We start from the raw sequence: 16,386 nt of genomic DNA, 5'->3' as shown, positions 1-16,386 counted from the left end.
TTGTGGCTTTCAGTTGTCCATGTCTTGTTCCTCATGACCAAAAGAATATATTTTTACAGTGTGCTTAACTCTTTCAAAGCACTTTCATATACCACTACTTGACTTTCATTCATTCAACAAGTATTTATTGAATGCCTACTGTGTATGAGGCAATGTGCCAGGCCTTGGGGGAATAAATGATAGAAAGACACAGCCCCTGTCTTCCTGGAGCTTAGAGCCTCCTTGAAAGGGGAGACAGGTAAATGAACAATTACAATATAGTGTCATAAATGTCACATGGCACAAATAAACCTATCTATGAAACAGAAACAGACTCACAGACATAAAGAACAGACTTACAGTTGCCAAGAGGGAGGGGGGTGGGGGAGGGAGGGATTGGGAGTTTGGGATTAGCAGATACAAACTATTATATATAGAATGGAAACACAACAAGGTCCTACTGTAGAGCACAGGGAACTATAATCAATATCCTGTGATAAACCATAATGGAAAAAAATATAAAAAAGAATGTATACATATGTATAATTGAATCACTTTGCTGTACAGCAGAAACTAATACAACATTGTAAATCAACTATACTTCAATCAAAAATAAATAAAAATAAAAAATAAATGCCACATGGCAAATGAAAGTAGGGGTGCTGGGACACCTAACCCAGCCTTAGGGAGGGTGGGGAAGGGGACACCAAATGTCTATGCTGAGACCTGAGGGAAACTAGGAGTTAACCAGGTGAATTCACAGTGGGAAGGATGAAGAAGAACATGCCATCCTGAAAACAGGATGGGCCAAGGTCAAGAAAGAGGACAGCATAGCAAAACATACAGACCCACCCTCATGAGGCTTACAGACTACTGAGGCAGCTAAGACATTAGTTAAATAATTAAACAAATATGGAATTGTAGTTGTGATCAACTTTATGGGGGAAAAAGGCCCACCGAGAGCTGGGATATAGGATCTAGCAAGGAACTTGAGCTCATCTGTGGCGTGAGAGAAGGCTTCCCTGAGCAAGTGGTATTTGAGCTGAGATCTACAGGAGGAGCAGGAGATAAAGACATGAAAGGGGAAGCGGAAGCGGAAGGATGACCTGTGCAAAGGCCCTGAGGTGGGAGGGGGCACGGTGCTCCAGAGGAACTGAGAGCCGGCTGTGCTGCAGCGCTGGGGTGAGAGGGGAGAGGCGAGCTGCAGCCACGTCGTGCTGGGCTGTGTGGACTCTTCAGGAGAAATTAAAAGCAACTGGAAAGGTTAAGCAGGAAGATTATATGCTCTGCTTTGCATTTCATAACCATCACCTGGGCTTCAGAATCCAAAAGGAGGTAAGAGTCCATATAGGGTAGTTGCTTGGAAGGCTAGTGCATCCATTCGGAAGGGATAGACTTGGTCCGGGTGGTAGTAACAGAGGTTAAGAGAAAAGAGGATGAACTCAAGAGGCGCGCTAGGCAGGAAGCCTGACAGGAATAGCCTACAGGGAATTAGAATGAGGATGGTTTCAAGGATGAGTCCGTCCTAGGTTTCTGGTTGGCCTGCCTGGGTGGCACATGGCCGGTCATTGGTACTCGCAACCAATCAGTGAGAGAGGGAGGGCTGACAGAGAGCCAGGGTTGGAGGAGTCCGCTTTGGATAAGCTGAATTCAAGGGACTCTGGAGACGTCCAAGCACTTGGACATAACCTGAAGCTCAGAAGGGAGGTGCAATCGTGAGAACCATTGGTACATGGGATGAGGTCACGGGTAAGCTGAGACAGCCCATGAGCGTGCGGAGTGAAAAGGGAAGGGGGCCCAGGAGCAAGTCTTGAGGAATTCTGTTGGGTGAGAAGCTGGGTGAGAAGATGAGGGCCCAGCAAAGGACTGTGAAGCAGTCAGAGGGGTAGGAGGAAACCAGAAGAATATGGTGACATGGAAACCAAAGGAAGAAAGCACAATAAAGATGGAGGGAACAGACAATCGTGCCAATTTATGCTAAAAATTCAAGTAATGCCCATTAGGCTTGGTCCACGGTGATGGTGGAGGTGGTGGTCACTGATCGCTTAGCCAAAGTCTGCTGGGGGTGCTCTTGCTAAGTGAGTGCTACTAAGGGGAGGAGGTTCGGGAGAGCCAGGTGGCAGCAGATGAGAAATGAGTGGGAAGTGGTACAGAAGGCGCCAATTCCCTCCTCTATCCAGGGTCTGTGTCGAAATGTAAGACACACAGCTGCCTGTAGCAATGGTATCCCCAAATACTGAGGCTGAAAAAACCTAAACAAAGAGAGAAGAGGAAGAAGAGGTGGAGTTTTGTGTTCACGACTCGTATTTTATCTTCATGACTTAGTTGACAGCCACCCCAACTCGCTCCCTTTGTGGCTTTGAAGGACGGCAAGCAGTAACCATAGCAATGATGGAAAAGAGGAGGTGGGAGGCGGCACCTCCCCTCTTTGTGCATCGCCGTGGCTATTGATTGATGTAACCATACCTTTCAGCATTTTGACTGCGACCTGGATTGAGACCCCTGTCTTACTGATTCCATAGGCGGTTGCATTCATCACTTTCCCAAAAGCACCCGATCCCAGGACCTTCCCTGCAAGACACATGGTGAGTGAGTGCATGTTGAAGATTTTCCAACAAGAAGGAAACTCGACAGAAACATTTGAAACATCTGATTCTTACCAAATTCTAAATTTTCTCTTGGAAACTCCCATTTGAGATCATATTCGTATTCTCTGAAATCAATGTAGAAGTACTCATTATCCAGAGAGCCGGTCACCTGCACCATCTGTAGCTGGCTTTCGTACCGAAATTGCTTCAGAGATGAAATAATGAGTCAGTTAGCCATAGAGAGTTCTTCAGAAATGGGACACAATGATGACGTTTTACCTTTGCTTTTACCTTTTTGTACTTGTGGCAAATTAGCATGGTTAACACGGCAATAAAGGGAAGACAGAGGCCAATTGTTGCATAGAATGAGATGTTGTCCTGGATGAAAGGGAAGGGGCCTGCAAGGGAAGAGCATCAAGGAGCAGTGGATGAGAATTCCCGGTGGATACTGTAGCAGAATGCTCGTTACGGCGTCGCACATCCTGTCTGCGGAACCTACAAGCCCTCGACTAATACGCTTATCCCCACAGAAAATCAGGCCATGTTCATATAAAGAACGACTCCTTCCCAGAAAATTTTAAATGATTCTGAACCCATTTAAAAAAATCATTTGCTAGGGGTTTTAAGAATTACATCTATTTAAACCCACAGGATGTGAAAGTCAGATAAAAAAAGATGTTCGTCTACTATATATAAACTAGATAAACAACACAGCCCTACTGTATAGCACAGGGAACTATATTCAATATTTTGTAATAAACTATAATGGAAAAGAATCTGAAAAAGAATGTATATATATTTATATAAAACTGCATCACTTAGCTGTACATCAGAAACTAAAACAACTTTGTAAACCAACTATACCTCAATTAAAAAAAAAAAAGAAATTTGTGTTCCCACTATGAAGCTGTCATACGAATGTGGGGAAGTTAGTTTGGGGATGCTGGTGATTTTGAACCATTAGTGTAGGTGGTCAGGTTTCAGAATTGCTTAATTTAGGAGGGCTCTAAATATCAAACCAAAAATGATACAACGGCAAGCTAAAGGCAAATAAGGAGACTAACCAAAATGGAAAGTGGTAGAGACTCCAAATTACTAAATCTGTTTCCCTAGAGCTGGATTTCTTGGTAGATGTCCATTATCCTGGGAGCTTATGGTGCTACCCACATCACTTGAATTCCTGAGTCACAATAATGTCAGTAGAAGTCACTCTGCCCTTGAACTACAAAACATGTATGTTCAGTGGGGATTCTTGCCTGACTCAAAAAGCCTCTCGTCTTACACACTGAACCTACACACTCCTGTAAAACTCCCCCAATAAAAGCGAATGACAGGGACTAACTTCTACTAGGGAATTCCTGAAGGTGGCGTGTTACAATAGCAACTGCTGTCTACCTGGTGAGTTTAGGAGGATGGTTTCACACGAGGTGCCGAGGGAATTGTATGCACAGCACTTCACCAGGAACCCTTTGACGGCCTCGCTCATGTTCAGGGTGCTGCTCGATATCCACTGTCCAAATACTTTTCTGCTGGCCTTTTTATTCCAAATTCCTTCTGTGATCTCTTCTGTGCAGCTGAAAAGAAACAGCAGACCGAGAATTTAGACGGGCGGGGCTATCGTCGGATTGGAAGTGAGGGTTTCTCTAGTGGGGACTACAAGAGACATCTATGAAAGGTTATCAGAAACAATCTGTGACCATTTAGAATTACGGTCGACTCAGAAGGTAAGCATTTTAAAGGCTTCATTGTTTCTTCTTAAACTGAATTCATGAGAAACAGTCAACATGTCAGAGAGAGTTTTATGTTCTTCTAACACAAGAGGGGCCAGTGTCTTCATTACTTGGGAGACTTGTCTGAACACTTCCTCCAGGTCCAAGACGGTAACGGGTACCCGTCAGAGGAGCAAGAAGCCTGACTTGCCGATGCCTCGGCGAGCACTTGAGGTTTCCCTGTAGAAAACAACAGGGAAATCAAGCTCATGAAGTACAGTGCTTTCCAGAAAGGGTTTCAAAGTCGGCTTCATATAGGCTGCTCACGTACTCTACGCGGTTTGTGCTCCTGGGAGCGTGTGTCATGCAGGGTGACTCAAAGAGGGGGTCCTCTTTCCCCTTGTGTCACCTTTTGTGCAGGCAGCCCTAAACTTCTCTGGGGAGCACCCCCTTTTCCACCACTAGACCCCTCCTGGAGAGAGCTCAGGTGTAGACCTCCATCTACTGAGCACCCTAAAATGAGTCTTAGCTTCAGGAGAAGGACCTGCAAAACGTCCAGCAAAATGGACTCTCATCGTTTTATGGACCAGAGGAACAAAGATTATTAAAACAACTAAATGGCAGGTAGTATGACTTTTGGCCTTTCCTTAGCAGGACCTTTCAAAGTACTAAAATCAATAAAGTCACACAGTAAAGCACCTTCAGAGAGGATATGGAATCAGCATCTTAGCTTCAAAGGACGAGCCCAGAAAGAGATCTGCGTATCAACAAGCCAGTAGATATGAAAGTACAATTTCAAAACACTTCAGCATGTCAAAACACTTTTGTAGCCTTCCTTCCCTAAGCCATGGCTTATCTCTTTCTGATCCGAGTTAATACCTTACTAAGGAGTTACAAGCGTAAAATAAAATTTCTTGACAGTTTCACTTACTTCTTATATTCAGCGTGAACATTTTTGTGAACTGGGCGTCATCATTTTCTGCATGGAAGATATATTGTCCTGGCTGGTGTTTATGGTTGCAAAACTTAGATACGCTGTTGGAAAAAGAATAAAAGACAGACTTAGCCAGATTCTTTGAGGAGATGTTGAAATGAATAATGGTGTGCATGGGAGTTAAGTCTTCCTGAAGACACTCACTCTCTCAAGTTCAGTGGACAGAGAGGTTCCCAGATGTCCTTGCTACTCAAAGTGTGGTCCACAAACAGGCAGCATCAGCCTTGGTATTATCTAGGAGCTTTCTAGAAATACAAAATCTCAGGCCCCACCCCAAACCTACTGACTCAGAGTCTGCATTTTAAGATGATCTCCATGGAATTCACATGCACGTGAAAAGTTGAAAAGCACTGATCTAGGCTGGAGCTGCTAAGAGAGGCAAGAAGGTTCCGGCCCCTACTGTTACGTACATTCCAGACTAGTCTGACTTCCTGGAAATATGGAAGAACCTTTGTAGGTGGCGGAGCCCGTGGACCCCCCCAGCTTCCTGAAAGGATAGCTCTCTGACATTGGTCCAAGGCAGGACCTATGACCAACCCTTGACATAGTGATTGACAGTGATGACGGCTCAAATCCACTGAGTACAGATGTCTCTGAGTGGTCTCAGCAGGCTCTAGTACCTACTTGGAGTGCTCATCCACCAAGCCTACGAGGTATATGGTACTGGAGATCATCCACCAATCCTAGCAGGTAGACGGGATGGTGGATATTTTAGGAGAGGTGGGGAAGCAAGGAGCTGATGAATGTGCCTTCGTGCATCGAAGAAATAGAAAAGCAATTTCCCTTAGAATAAGAAAATCTAAGGCTTGTTCAGAAGATACTGAATTAGGCCACCTCTATATAGCCTACCTGAAGTAAAAAAGGAAAGAAAAAGTACATGTATACACAGGAAATGTGAACAGGAGGAGCTATGTAGGATGCAAAAGACCTATGAATACGGCTCCGGTCCTCAGAGATATCATAATCCAGGTGGGTGGACAAAACCTGCCTATGGGGAAGAGTGAAAGCATTAAACCGAAGGCCCGTAGAAGATCAAAGAAGGCAGAGGCCAGTGTCGTGAGAAAAGTTCCAAGGGCTTCATAGAAGCAGGAATGGAGCTAGGTCTTTAGAGGTGAGTTGGTTTTCATGAGAAAGTGAAGACATCCAAGCACGGGGGCAACGGCATGATTTAAGCCATGAGACGGGAACTCATAAGGCCACAAGGAGAGAAACGGGGAGGCTTCTTGGCTTGAGCAGAGGTGCGGGGTGGGATGTAGCAGAACAGAGGGCTAAATGGGCAGGGTGGCGCCAACTGATCCGGGACCTTGGAAAACAAGCCTAATTATTTCGACCTGATGGAGAAAGCAGGGAGGAGAGGTTGTGGATTCCTGAGCAGGAGAGGAACGTTATGAACAGTATCTTAGTTCAGAGTGATGGCAGCAGGAAAGTTTACTGGGGGGACGCCTGGAGGTCGCTGTTGAAGTAACCTAGGAAGTCATTCATTCAGTCATGAATTCACTCATTCTCTCTCCTGTCAATGGTAGAGGCTATTTGTGGGAGGAATCGGGAATACAACAGTGAGTTAACAAAACTAGGTTTCTGTTCTCACAGAATTTACAGTTTGGTGGCGAAGGCAGACAAGTAATGAGCAGTTACAGTATAATGTGGGAAATCTTAGGAGAGGAGAAGTAAAAGTTCAGATCTGAGAGTTCAGAGTGTGAAAAGATGAGTGTTGTCTAAGGCAGGGAAAATGGGGAGGGAGAGGAAAGAGCCAAACCAAGAGGCACCAGGACAAAAAGAAACAGCAGGTGCTGGATTGGACGCGAAGAGGAAGGAGAGAAGAGAATCCCAGCTGATTCCTAAGAGTCAAACCGCACACCTAGCAATCAATAGAGAAGATTTCGAGCCCAGGTTTATTTGACACCAATGTCAAATACATCCTTAACTCGGAAGCTTAAAGGTAATTCTGACTGTGTATAGTGATGGGAGATTTCATTTCCTATCAAGTGAGCACTGAACAAGCTTTTTGTTTGCCTTGTTAACAAGAAGGCTGAAAAAGCAGAAAGGGGAATTTCTTATCCTGACCTACTTCTGGACAACCAGAAGGAAACGGCTGGTGAAGTGGAAATGACAGAAAGATTGCGGGAAAGACAAATTATAACTTTCAGGAGAAAAGTAAGTATAGGTACATGCGATTTCCAGACTTTATGGAGGCAGGGTTTAAGTGGTCCAAGAAGAGAAAGATGTGAGCTTCTAAAAGGGAAAATGTAATTCTCACCGGACAATAGCCAAAGACCCTGAAAAGGAAGAAGAGAAGAGATAAAAAAGAAGTCAGTGTGCTAGCCAGGGACCATGCCAAAAGCACCAATCAATTTGATAAAGAAATTACCAATTAATGAGAACCTACTGTATAGCACAGGGAACTCTACTCTGTGGTGACCTAAATGGGAAGGAAATCAAAAAAAAGAGGAGATATATGTATACATACAGCTGATTCACTTTGCTGTACAGCAGAAACTAACACAACATTATAAAGCAACTATAATCCAATAAAAATTAACATTAAAAAAAGAAATTACCTATACAACTATTGATTATCACGCAGACCAATCTGTTTTGTAAATGTTTTCCCTCCTAAGTCTTTTGTGCTGTCTGAATGGAGCATGACTTGCCATGGGATAGACAAGAGAGCATCTGAAACATTCTCATTCTTCCAGGTAGGAAATTGGTCACGAAAATAGCCTGAACACAAAATTGAATATCCAGATCCTTCTCAACCGCCTGTCTTCCTGTTTATGGCAGTTAATCCCAGCAAAAGCAACAACTGCATCGCCGACCCTCCCCTGGAAGTTCCAAGGGGACTAACCGATTAGTGCCAGGGAGTTGCAAACTTCCTTTTTCCCTGGGGTTTTTCTGAAAATGGCCAGCGGCCATGAGATGGGAGATCAGGAAACTGGAGTTCACAGTTGAAATATCTTTGGTGACTAAGAAGATGTATTCTCACTACAACTATGAGAAGGGATTTCTCCTCTGTTACAAGCAAAATGCAGGTGATTTTTCTTTTCCATTTAGTACCCAGAGCTGGGGAGTTGAAAAGGGGCAGGACTTTCCAGCAGCTCAGTGAGTAACTTCGCTATAAAAAAGGCTTTATTCAAAGAGCAAGGGATGATAAAAGTCAAACCAGAAAACAGGGAATAATAAAGCACAGACTGGGGAAGCTGGGAGCTTCTGAAACTGGAGAGTGAGGGGCTGGCAGGAGTGAGTGACTTTACCGGGGACTGGGAGACCCCCATCAGCAGATCCTGCCCCCTCAGACTGCAGGACATGGAGGGGGTACAGCCTGGCTGAAGTTGAACCCAGTCTGCACACATTTCTGTCCAGAGTTAAACAAAGAAAGCTGGGCAGGGGGCAGGAGAGGTGCTGATGACTTTATATCAATCTACTTAATACCATGCTCATTTGTATTTTATTTCAGGGGAGCCCACAAGCCTGGGGAAGTATTACATGATCATTAAAAACCCAAGAGCGAAGCACAGCACATCTCATAAGGCAGCACACTTTTCTTTTTAAATAACCAAAGCACATGCCTGCTCTGCTGTTTTCTGACACGCTAGGTATGAGAGTCTCACACTTTTGAAATGAGCTGGTGTCAAAAGGCAGTACCAGAGTCATGGTTAAGAACACAGGCTTCGCAGGCAACTCTGCCATTGCCCGGTGGCGTGACCGTGGGCAAGTCACTGAGTCTCTCTGTGCTTGTTTCCTCATCTGTAAAAAGAGGATAGTATCTACCTTATATGGCTGTCAGAGGAGAAGTTTTTGTTGAGTTTTTATTAAAACGGTTTTGTATAAACTGCTTATAACAGTGCCTAGTAAACACGATAAATGTGTTAGATCATCATTACTATGAGGATTATGAAGTCCGGGAATCATTTTGAATAAAAAAGACATTTAGAACCTTTACTCTGGGGTATACATTAAGTGAGAAAATCACATTAAAATAAAGATGCAAAGAAAAAAAAAACTAAAGTAAATGCCCATCAACAGGAGTTAGTCAAAATAAAATTTTCTAAAATGAGGAATACTGTGTCACCATAAAAGTGGTCATGTAAATAAAGTAAGCCATTAAAATGATAATATAAATAATAATAATGTACTTATTAACACAGCAAGAGATGATTTTTTTTTTTTTTTTTTTTTGCAGTACGCGGGCCTCTCACCGTTGTGGCCTCTCCCGCTGCGGAGCACAGGCTCCGGACGTGCAGGCTCAGCGGCCAAGGCCCACGGGCCCAGCCGCTCCGCGGCATGTGGGATCCTCCCGGACCGGGGCACGAACCCGTGTCCCCTGCATTGGCAGGCGGACTCTCAACCACTGAGCCACCAGGGAAGCCCCAAGAGATGATATTTTTAAAGTGAAAAATCAGGTGACAAATGGCACAATTAATTTCCTGTTTGTACAAAAACCTATATGTTTCTATCATGTTGGTTACAAAGTCTGAAATATAATTCCTGGTGGTGGAATTATGGGTGTTATTTCTATTTTTTTAAAAGGCAATTTCAGAAAATAAGAGTGAATGAAAGGTATTGACTTTGCCCTAGGTGTGGAGCAAGTAGCATAGCCTGTTTCCACATTTAATAAAATGAGATGATGAGGATCAAATGAGATCATCCGTATAAAGGACTTTGCACATCGGCACATGGCAGGGCTCAAGGAAGTTTCTTTTGGTCTCAGGGAGGCTTCACGATGTGGTTAGTACCTTACAATTGAGGGGGCAGGGTTTGGTTGGAGGTTCCGCTATTTACCGCTATTTACGGTCCCCAAACGTCTTTCCTTCCTTTCTGTATACATTCAGGGCTCATCTCCTTCAGGGAACCAAAAGAGTCCTCCTAAAGAAGCTCAATACACTCCTGTGATCACATGTCATTTATTGACTTTGAGAGCTTGCTTTTCTCTTTGTCCTAAGAAGGAATATGTCTCACCACCCAGAACCCAGACTCCACCACACCACTGGTACCAATAAGTGCTCAGTTAATGCCTGTTGTGGGCATAACTTCTTAAATATTTCAGGGAAAAAAGAAAATACAGGGATTGGGCATGCCTCAGGAGACTCTTTCAGAAGAAATTACTTAAATAATTATAACATCCTAATAAGTTGGGTTTTTGTGTGTGTGTGTGTGTGTGTGTGTTTAACCATGAAACTAGGAAAAGCTAAGGCAGATTTGTTTATAAGTCTACAGAGATAGAAAATTAGGCAAACTAAAAGATGAAATATTCTAGAACCTTTTCCCAAGACCGGGCTGTCAGGACTGCTGGAAAGTTATACTTTCATAAAATGTAAACACATAAAGGGAAGCCCTAATAAACTTTGGTGTAATATTTGAGGAAGTAAATTGGAGAAACGAAGCTGTGAAGGTGGGGAAGCTGCACGGTTTCTGGCACACATGCTCTGACCACACCAAAGCTTTTCCAGTAGTACTGTTATTACACAGACCTTTCGGTTACAAATAAAAACTGGTGTCACTTTGCTTATAAAGTCCTCTCTTGCCCCATGATGAAAATACCGTACTTCATAAACAAAATTCAGTTCGACTAAATTGTTGAACCTAAGTGATGGGTAAAGGATGCTCACTGTACTATTTTTTTAGTTTATTCGTAAATTTGGAAATTTTTATAATAAAAAATTGAAAAGAACTCAGGTTAGAATTTAGTCTGCATCCCCTATCACAACACAGAGCCTCATGTGGAGAGCAGATGACATTAGAGCACTTGTGTTCAATTTTTTTGCAGCTCTTCTTTTCTTTTCTTTAATTAATTTTTATTGGAGTATAGTTGCTTTACAATGTTGTGTCAGTTTCTGCTGTACAGCAAAGTGAATCAGCTATACATATACATATATCCCCTCTTTTTTGGATTTCCTTCCCATTTATACATATATATATTTATACATTTATACATATATGTATATATATACATATATACATACATATTTATACATATATTTATACATATTTCCTTCCCATTTATACATATATCCCCTCTTTTTTGGATTTCCTTCCCAATGCGTCATCACAGCGCATTGAGTAGAGTTCTCTGTGCTCTACACACAGAGGTTCTCAGTAGGTTCTCAGTAGTTGTCTATTTTATACATAGTATTGTATATATGTCGATCCTAATCTCCCAATTTATCCCCCACCCCTGTAGTTCATCTCTTATTCAACATTTTGAGCATCTTTTTCATGATGAAGGAGGCTCCATCTCACCTTGGCATTGCCACCTTGGCAAGTGGCCCATCACACCCAGTGCATCGTTATCACCAATTAATACTGTAGTTCTTCAGGAACTTTTTAAATAAAATAAACACTGAGTGATAGGTGTTGTGGTGAGTGTCATGGTCCTTGCAGTGCAAAGAGTATGCCACTGACTTATCTTTGGCCCAGGCTATGCACTTTGAGTTGCTTTCTAGGGGTGATGATGAATTCATTCATTTACTACACAGCTGCTGACTGCATGAGGCATTGTACAAAGACAGAGGAATGACAGCACCTATCCCAGCGGAGGTTATGAACTCACTGTTGGGATTCAACACAAAAAGAGGTTAACTTAGAATGAGAGGTACACATCACTATAGAAATCAGGATCTGCCCTGATTTATTCATTTAGCTACCTCCAGAAGATAACTACTTGGGGTCAGGGGTGCAGAGTGTGAGCATGGGATGAAACCAGATTAACTAGCCCACTAGATTGCTCCAAGACCCATAGATCAGAGACACAGTCCTCTAATCAGTGAGTCTGTCAAATCTTAAGAATTGTGCCAGATGTCACCAGCACAAGTAGCAATGACCTCCCAGGTGGCCCCTGGCACTTAAATGTGCCTGTATAACTTGAGGGGGTTGGGGGAAGACATCACCTTATTCACGCTTGTAGCCCCTTACGGCATTGAGCCCATCAAGAAGACATTAAAGGAATATATGTTGAACTAAATTGAATTGATCCTCTATCTCTTTGAATCAGGTTCAAAAGAGAATCCTGTAGAACTAAACTTCTCTGACAGGGGGTCACAATACAAAGAAGGATGGGGAAAGTGACAGCACTGACATCCTGAACACAGGTAGTCAACTCAACTAGCAGGAGAGGGGCTGACTCCCTGCCCTCTACTTTCAAAAGTTTGATGGTTCAGCATAAGGGCTTATGACAATCGGGTGACCCCTCCAAGGCAGTGGTTCTCAACCCCAGGCAATTTTTTCTCACGAGGGGACTTTGGCAATGTCTGGAGGTATTTCTGATTGTCACAACTTGGGGTAGTGGTGCTACTGACATCCACTGGGTGGAGACCAGGGACGTTGCTAAACATCCTATCATGCATAGGAGAGACCCCCAGAATGAAGAATTACCCGGCCCAGGATGTCAACAGCCTGCTGTTGAGAATCCCTGAATTAGGGGACTATGTGTCCGTCCAAAGGTTGCTTTCTTAATTACTTGAAAAATGAATGCTTCGAACATTAGGAGGTTTGGGTGAGAGGGCAGACAATGCCATGCAAACCCTGTGTTACAGCTCTTCTTAAAAAAGCAAACAAGGATCAGTTACAAATCACTTTGGGGTATAGAACAGTGCAGTCATCAGGAAACAAACAGAAGAATCAAGATGAAAAGAGCTTATTCTGACTCTTCACTTACACCCGTGCTATCCAATAGGAATATAAACAAGCCACTTTGGGCTTCCCTGGTGGCGCAGTGGTTAAGAATCCGCCTGCCAATGCAGGGGACATGGGTTCCAGCCCTGGCCCGGGAAGATCTCACATGCCGCGGAGCAACTAAGCCCGTGTGCCACAACTGCTGAGCCTGCACTCTAGAGCCCGTGAGCCACAACTACTGAGCCCGTGTGCCACAACTACCGAAGCCCTCATGCCTAGAGCCCATGCTCTGCAACAGGGGAAGCCACCTCAATGAGAAGCCCTCGCACCACAACGAAGAGTGGCTCCCGCTCACCGCAACTAGGGAAAGCCCGCACGCAGCAACGAAGACGCAACGCAACCAAAAATAAATAAATAAATAAAATAAATTTATATATATACAAAAAAAGCCACTTATGTAATTTTAAAGTTTCCAATTAGCTATCTAAAAAGTAAAAAGGGGTAAACGGTAATAATAGATTTTATTTAACTCAATATACCTAAAATATTGTCATTTTAACATAAAATCAAGACAAAAATTATTGAGATATTTTACATTTTGTTTGTCATACGAAGTCTTCAAAACCTGCTGTGCACGTTAAAGCCACACGACATCTCCATTGGGACCAGTTGCATTTCAAGCTCCCAATAGCCCTATGTGGCTGCTGGCTACTGTACTGCACAGCACAGATCCAGACCTGTGATGGGAATCACCAGAGGTTCTCATTAACAATGTGGAACCTGGGGGGACTTCCCTGACGGTCCAGTGGTTAAGACTCCGTGCTTCCATGGCAGGGGGCGTGGGTTCAATCCCTGGTCGGGGAACTAAGATCCTGCATGCCAAGTGGCGCAGCCAAAAAAAAGAAAAATGCAAAATCTGGGGATTGTGCCTCAATTTTAGTTCAGCATGTTTGGAATGGGAGTCAGGAATCCACATTTTTAACATTTACCCAGCTGATTCCTATACAGTTGGTTTATGGACCCGTTGTTTAGCATCAGTGATTGACTCTCGACCACTGCCTCGCTGGAGAGATGACAGGTACCTCTCAGCTCATAGTCTATCCTGAAAACCTGTTACCTAGGATTAGTTTTAAGAGATAAGGGGTATCATAGCCATAGGAAATACAAGGAAGAGCTGTTTTTTTTGGGGGGGGAGAGATAAATTAGGAGTTTGGGATTAACATATACACACTACTATATGTAAAATAGGTAAACAACAAGGACCTATTGTATAGCAGAGGGAACTGGACTCAATACCTTGTAATAACCTATAATAGAAAAGAATCTGAAAAAGAATATATATGTATGTATGTATGTATAAATGAATCACTGTAGTGTACACTTGAAACTAACCCAACATTGTAAATTAACTATACTTCAATTTAAAAAAAAGAGAGAGTTCTTTTTTTATTTTCCAAAGAGAAACTTGACTACAGTTGTACAACTCCCTAGGAAAATAAGATTTTCCTTCAGCATTCATCATTGGGCTATTTCTGCATTTATTTTTGAAAACTTAAATCAACATACCTATAGGTAGTGTTTTCCTGTTTTTAAGGGGTTTTACTTCCTCAGTCATTTGCAAACGGGCTGAGAGAGACTCCGTGTACCAATAGCATGTACCCTCAAATAGGAAGTAACAATCCGGTGACTCAGAAAATGCCAGACTCAAACTGATATGATTCTTTCCATTTTTTGTGCGGTGGGTTACACTATCTGAACTGATTAAGGAGCTGTTACTGTGTCCTCACATCTGCTGTTTGCTTTCTCATCTTCAATGTCAACGTCACAGCACATAAACTTATAATACAAAACCGCTCTTCTCGAGGGCAACCAGAAGGGTTGTGCTGAGAGTGATGATGTGTCCCGGGCTGAGTTTGCTCACCTGTACCCGTCATCCAGGCCACTTTGCTCACAAGGAAATGATTTTCGAGAGAAGGTCCACGTACATCTGATTTGTGGGTATGCTTTAAACCTGACAGAAAAACAAAACTCTTCATACTGGTCAATTTCATAATCTTCACTTGATTTGGAAGCGTTTATAAATCCCTTTTCTGTTAAAAAAAATGCATTTTTAAGTTAGATAATGAGATTCATATGGAGGAAATATATTGAGAGGATAAATAAATTTTTATTCATCAGTTTTATGCAAGACAACTCAGATTTGATAGTTTAACAAGAAACGCAGGAGTCCTGTCCCCATTTATAAGCCTGAGCATGTCACCTTCTGATTCCTCTCAGAATTAGATGCAAATAATTGACACTCTTCCCAAAGAAATGTATAAATAAACCTATAGATTTTGCTGACAAGTTCAAGGGGTTGAAGGGCTTCCCCCAGCCTGGCCAACCTTGGACACAGAGGGACCCACTGACAATCCCTGTCCTCAGCCAGAACGGCCCCCTCGTGACACATCCCACATAAAATAATCTCAGGTCACAAATAGAATAGTCTAGCCAGAGGTATTCACAAGGTTTCCCTAGGGAACACTTCCTTATTAGTTGAATAAGAGAATCCCTTCATTTCTTAGCATTTTCATGATGGCTGAAGGCTGCCACCTACTCCGAGATTACGTAAAGCGTGATTATCGTCAGATCCTACAGAGCCCACCCAAACTTCCATGCATCGAAGTGCGTGTCCCACCCTCTCAGCCACTGCTCTCTACCCTTGAGAGGCAGTTCTCAGGTAGTTCCTAGAACAAGTGCTTAATAAGGGTCGAGTTTGTGTCTGGTTCTCTGCCAGGTCTGGGACTATAGGATAGAAGGGATTATTCCTGTCCTTAGGAAACTTCCAGCCTACTGGAAGACAAAAATCCACAAACAGAGGATCACGTTACAACGTGCTGCCTGCAAAGACAGTGGCATTCAAGCGGGCTTGGTTTAACCAGAAAAGGAATGGAAGGGGCCGCTTGTACTTACAAAACTCCCCTAATTCAGTTTCTTTCTCAGCTTTTTCATACTAACATTATACTGGAAGCAGAATTTGCAGTACCTACCCTACATTCCACACTAAAACAACTAAAAACATGAGTACAGGTTACGTGCGCAGCCCGCATTACCTAGGATGGTGACCAAAGCTGATTTACTGGGATGCTTTGAAGAGGAACAAGTGTAATAGCCAGTGTCGTTTCTTCCCACTGATGATACAAAAGCAAACAGAATCCGTATCATAGTTCTGTTTGTGGAATAGGTACTCATCTCAAAGTAGCTGCCCTAGATTTTAATAAAACAGAGTTTGAATGGAGTGATTTCCACCTGGACTCTTGGTTCATTTTTCTGCATTTTCAGGATGCAAGCTCATCCTCTCACCTCTTCCAGTGCTTTATTCTCTAATTCCCAGCTGAGCCCGAATCCGTGGTTTACATGAACAGCTTTGCACCTTATCCATAAGGGTTCCCCTACTTTAAGAAATAATTGTGGCGGTGTGGTCTGAGGAGTTTGGTTTAGATCTAGAAGATGAAAACACCCCGGGTAA

The 16,386-nt window shown here is 43.1% G+C and overlaps 1 protein-coding gene across 1 annotated transcript in view; it reads right to left on the bottom strand.

Moving 5' to 3' along the window:
• Positions 1–16,386, bottom strand: part of FLT3 (fms related receptor tyrosine kinase 3) — a gene marked incomplete at both ends in the record, with an annotated part of 78,507 nt that overhangs the window by 18,794 nt on the left and 43,327 nt on the right. The window contains 9 exons of the mRNA XM_079721562.1: positions 2,446–2,550; positions 2,640–2,772; positions 2,859–2,965; positions 3,963–4,141; positions 4,408–4,516; positions 5,208–5,311; positions 14,800–14,968; positions 15,971–16,124; positions 16,221–16,360. Coding sequence (XP_079577688.1) covers positions 2,446–2,550; positions 2,640–2,772; positions 2,859–2,965; positions 3,963–4,141; positions 4,408–4,516; positions 5,208–5,311; positions 14,800–14,968; positions 15,971–16,124; positions 16,221–16,360 — 1,200 coding nt within the window. The remainder of the gene's footprint in view (positions 1–2,445; positions 2,551–2,639; positions 2,773–2,858; positions 2,966–3,962; positions 4,142–4,407; positions 4,517–5,207; positions 5,312–14,799; positions 14,969–15,970; positions 16,125–16,220; positions 16,361–16,386) is intronic.

This window comes from Hyperoodon ampullatus, assembly GCF_949752795.1.
Source record: "Hyperoodon ampullatus genome assembly, chromosome: 16".
Taxonomy (NCBI): Eukaryota; Metazoa; Chordata; class Mammalia; order Artiodactyla; family Ziphiidae; genus Hyperoodon; species Hyperoodon ampullatus.
Note: the sequence above shows the minus strand (reverse complement) of the source record. Positions and strands in the feature narration are given on the sequence as shown.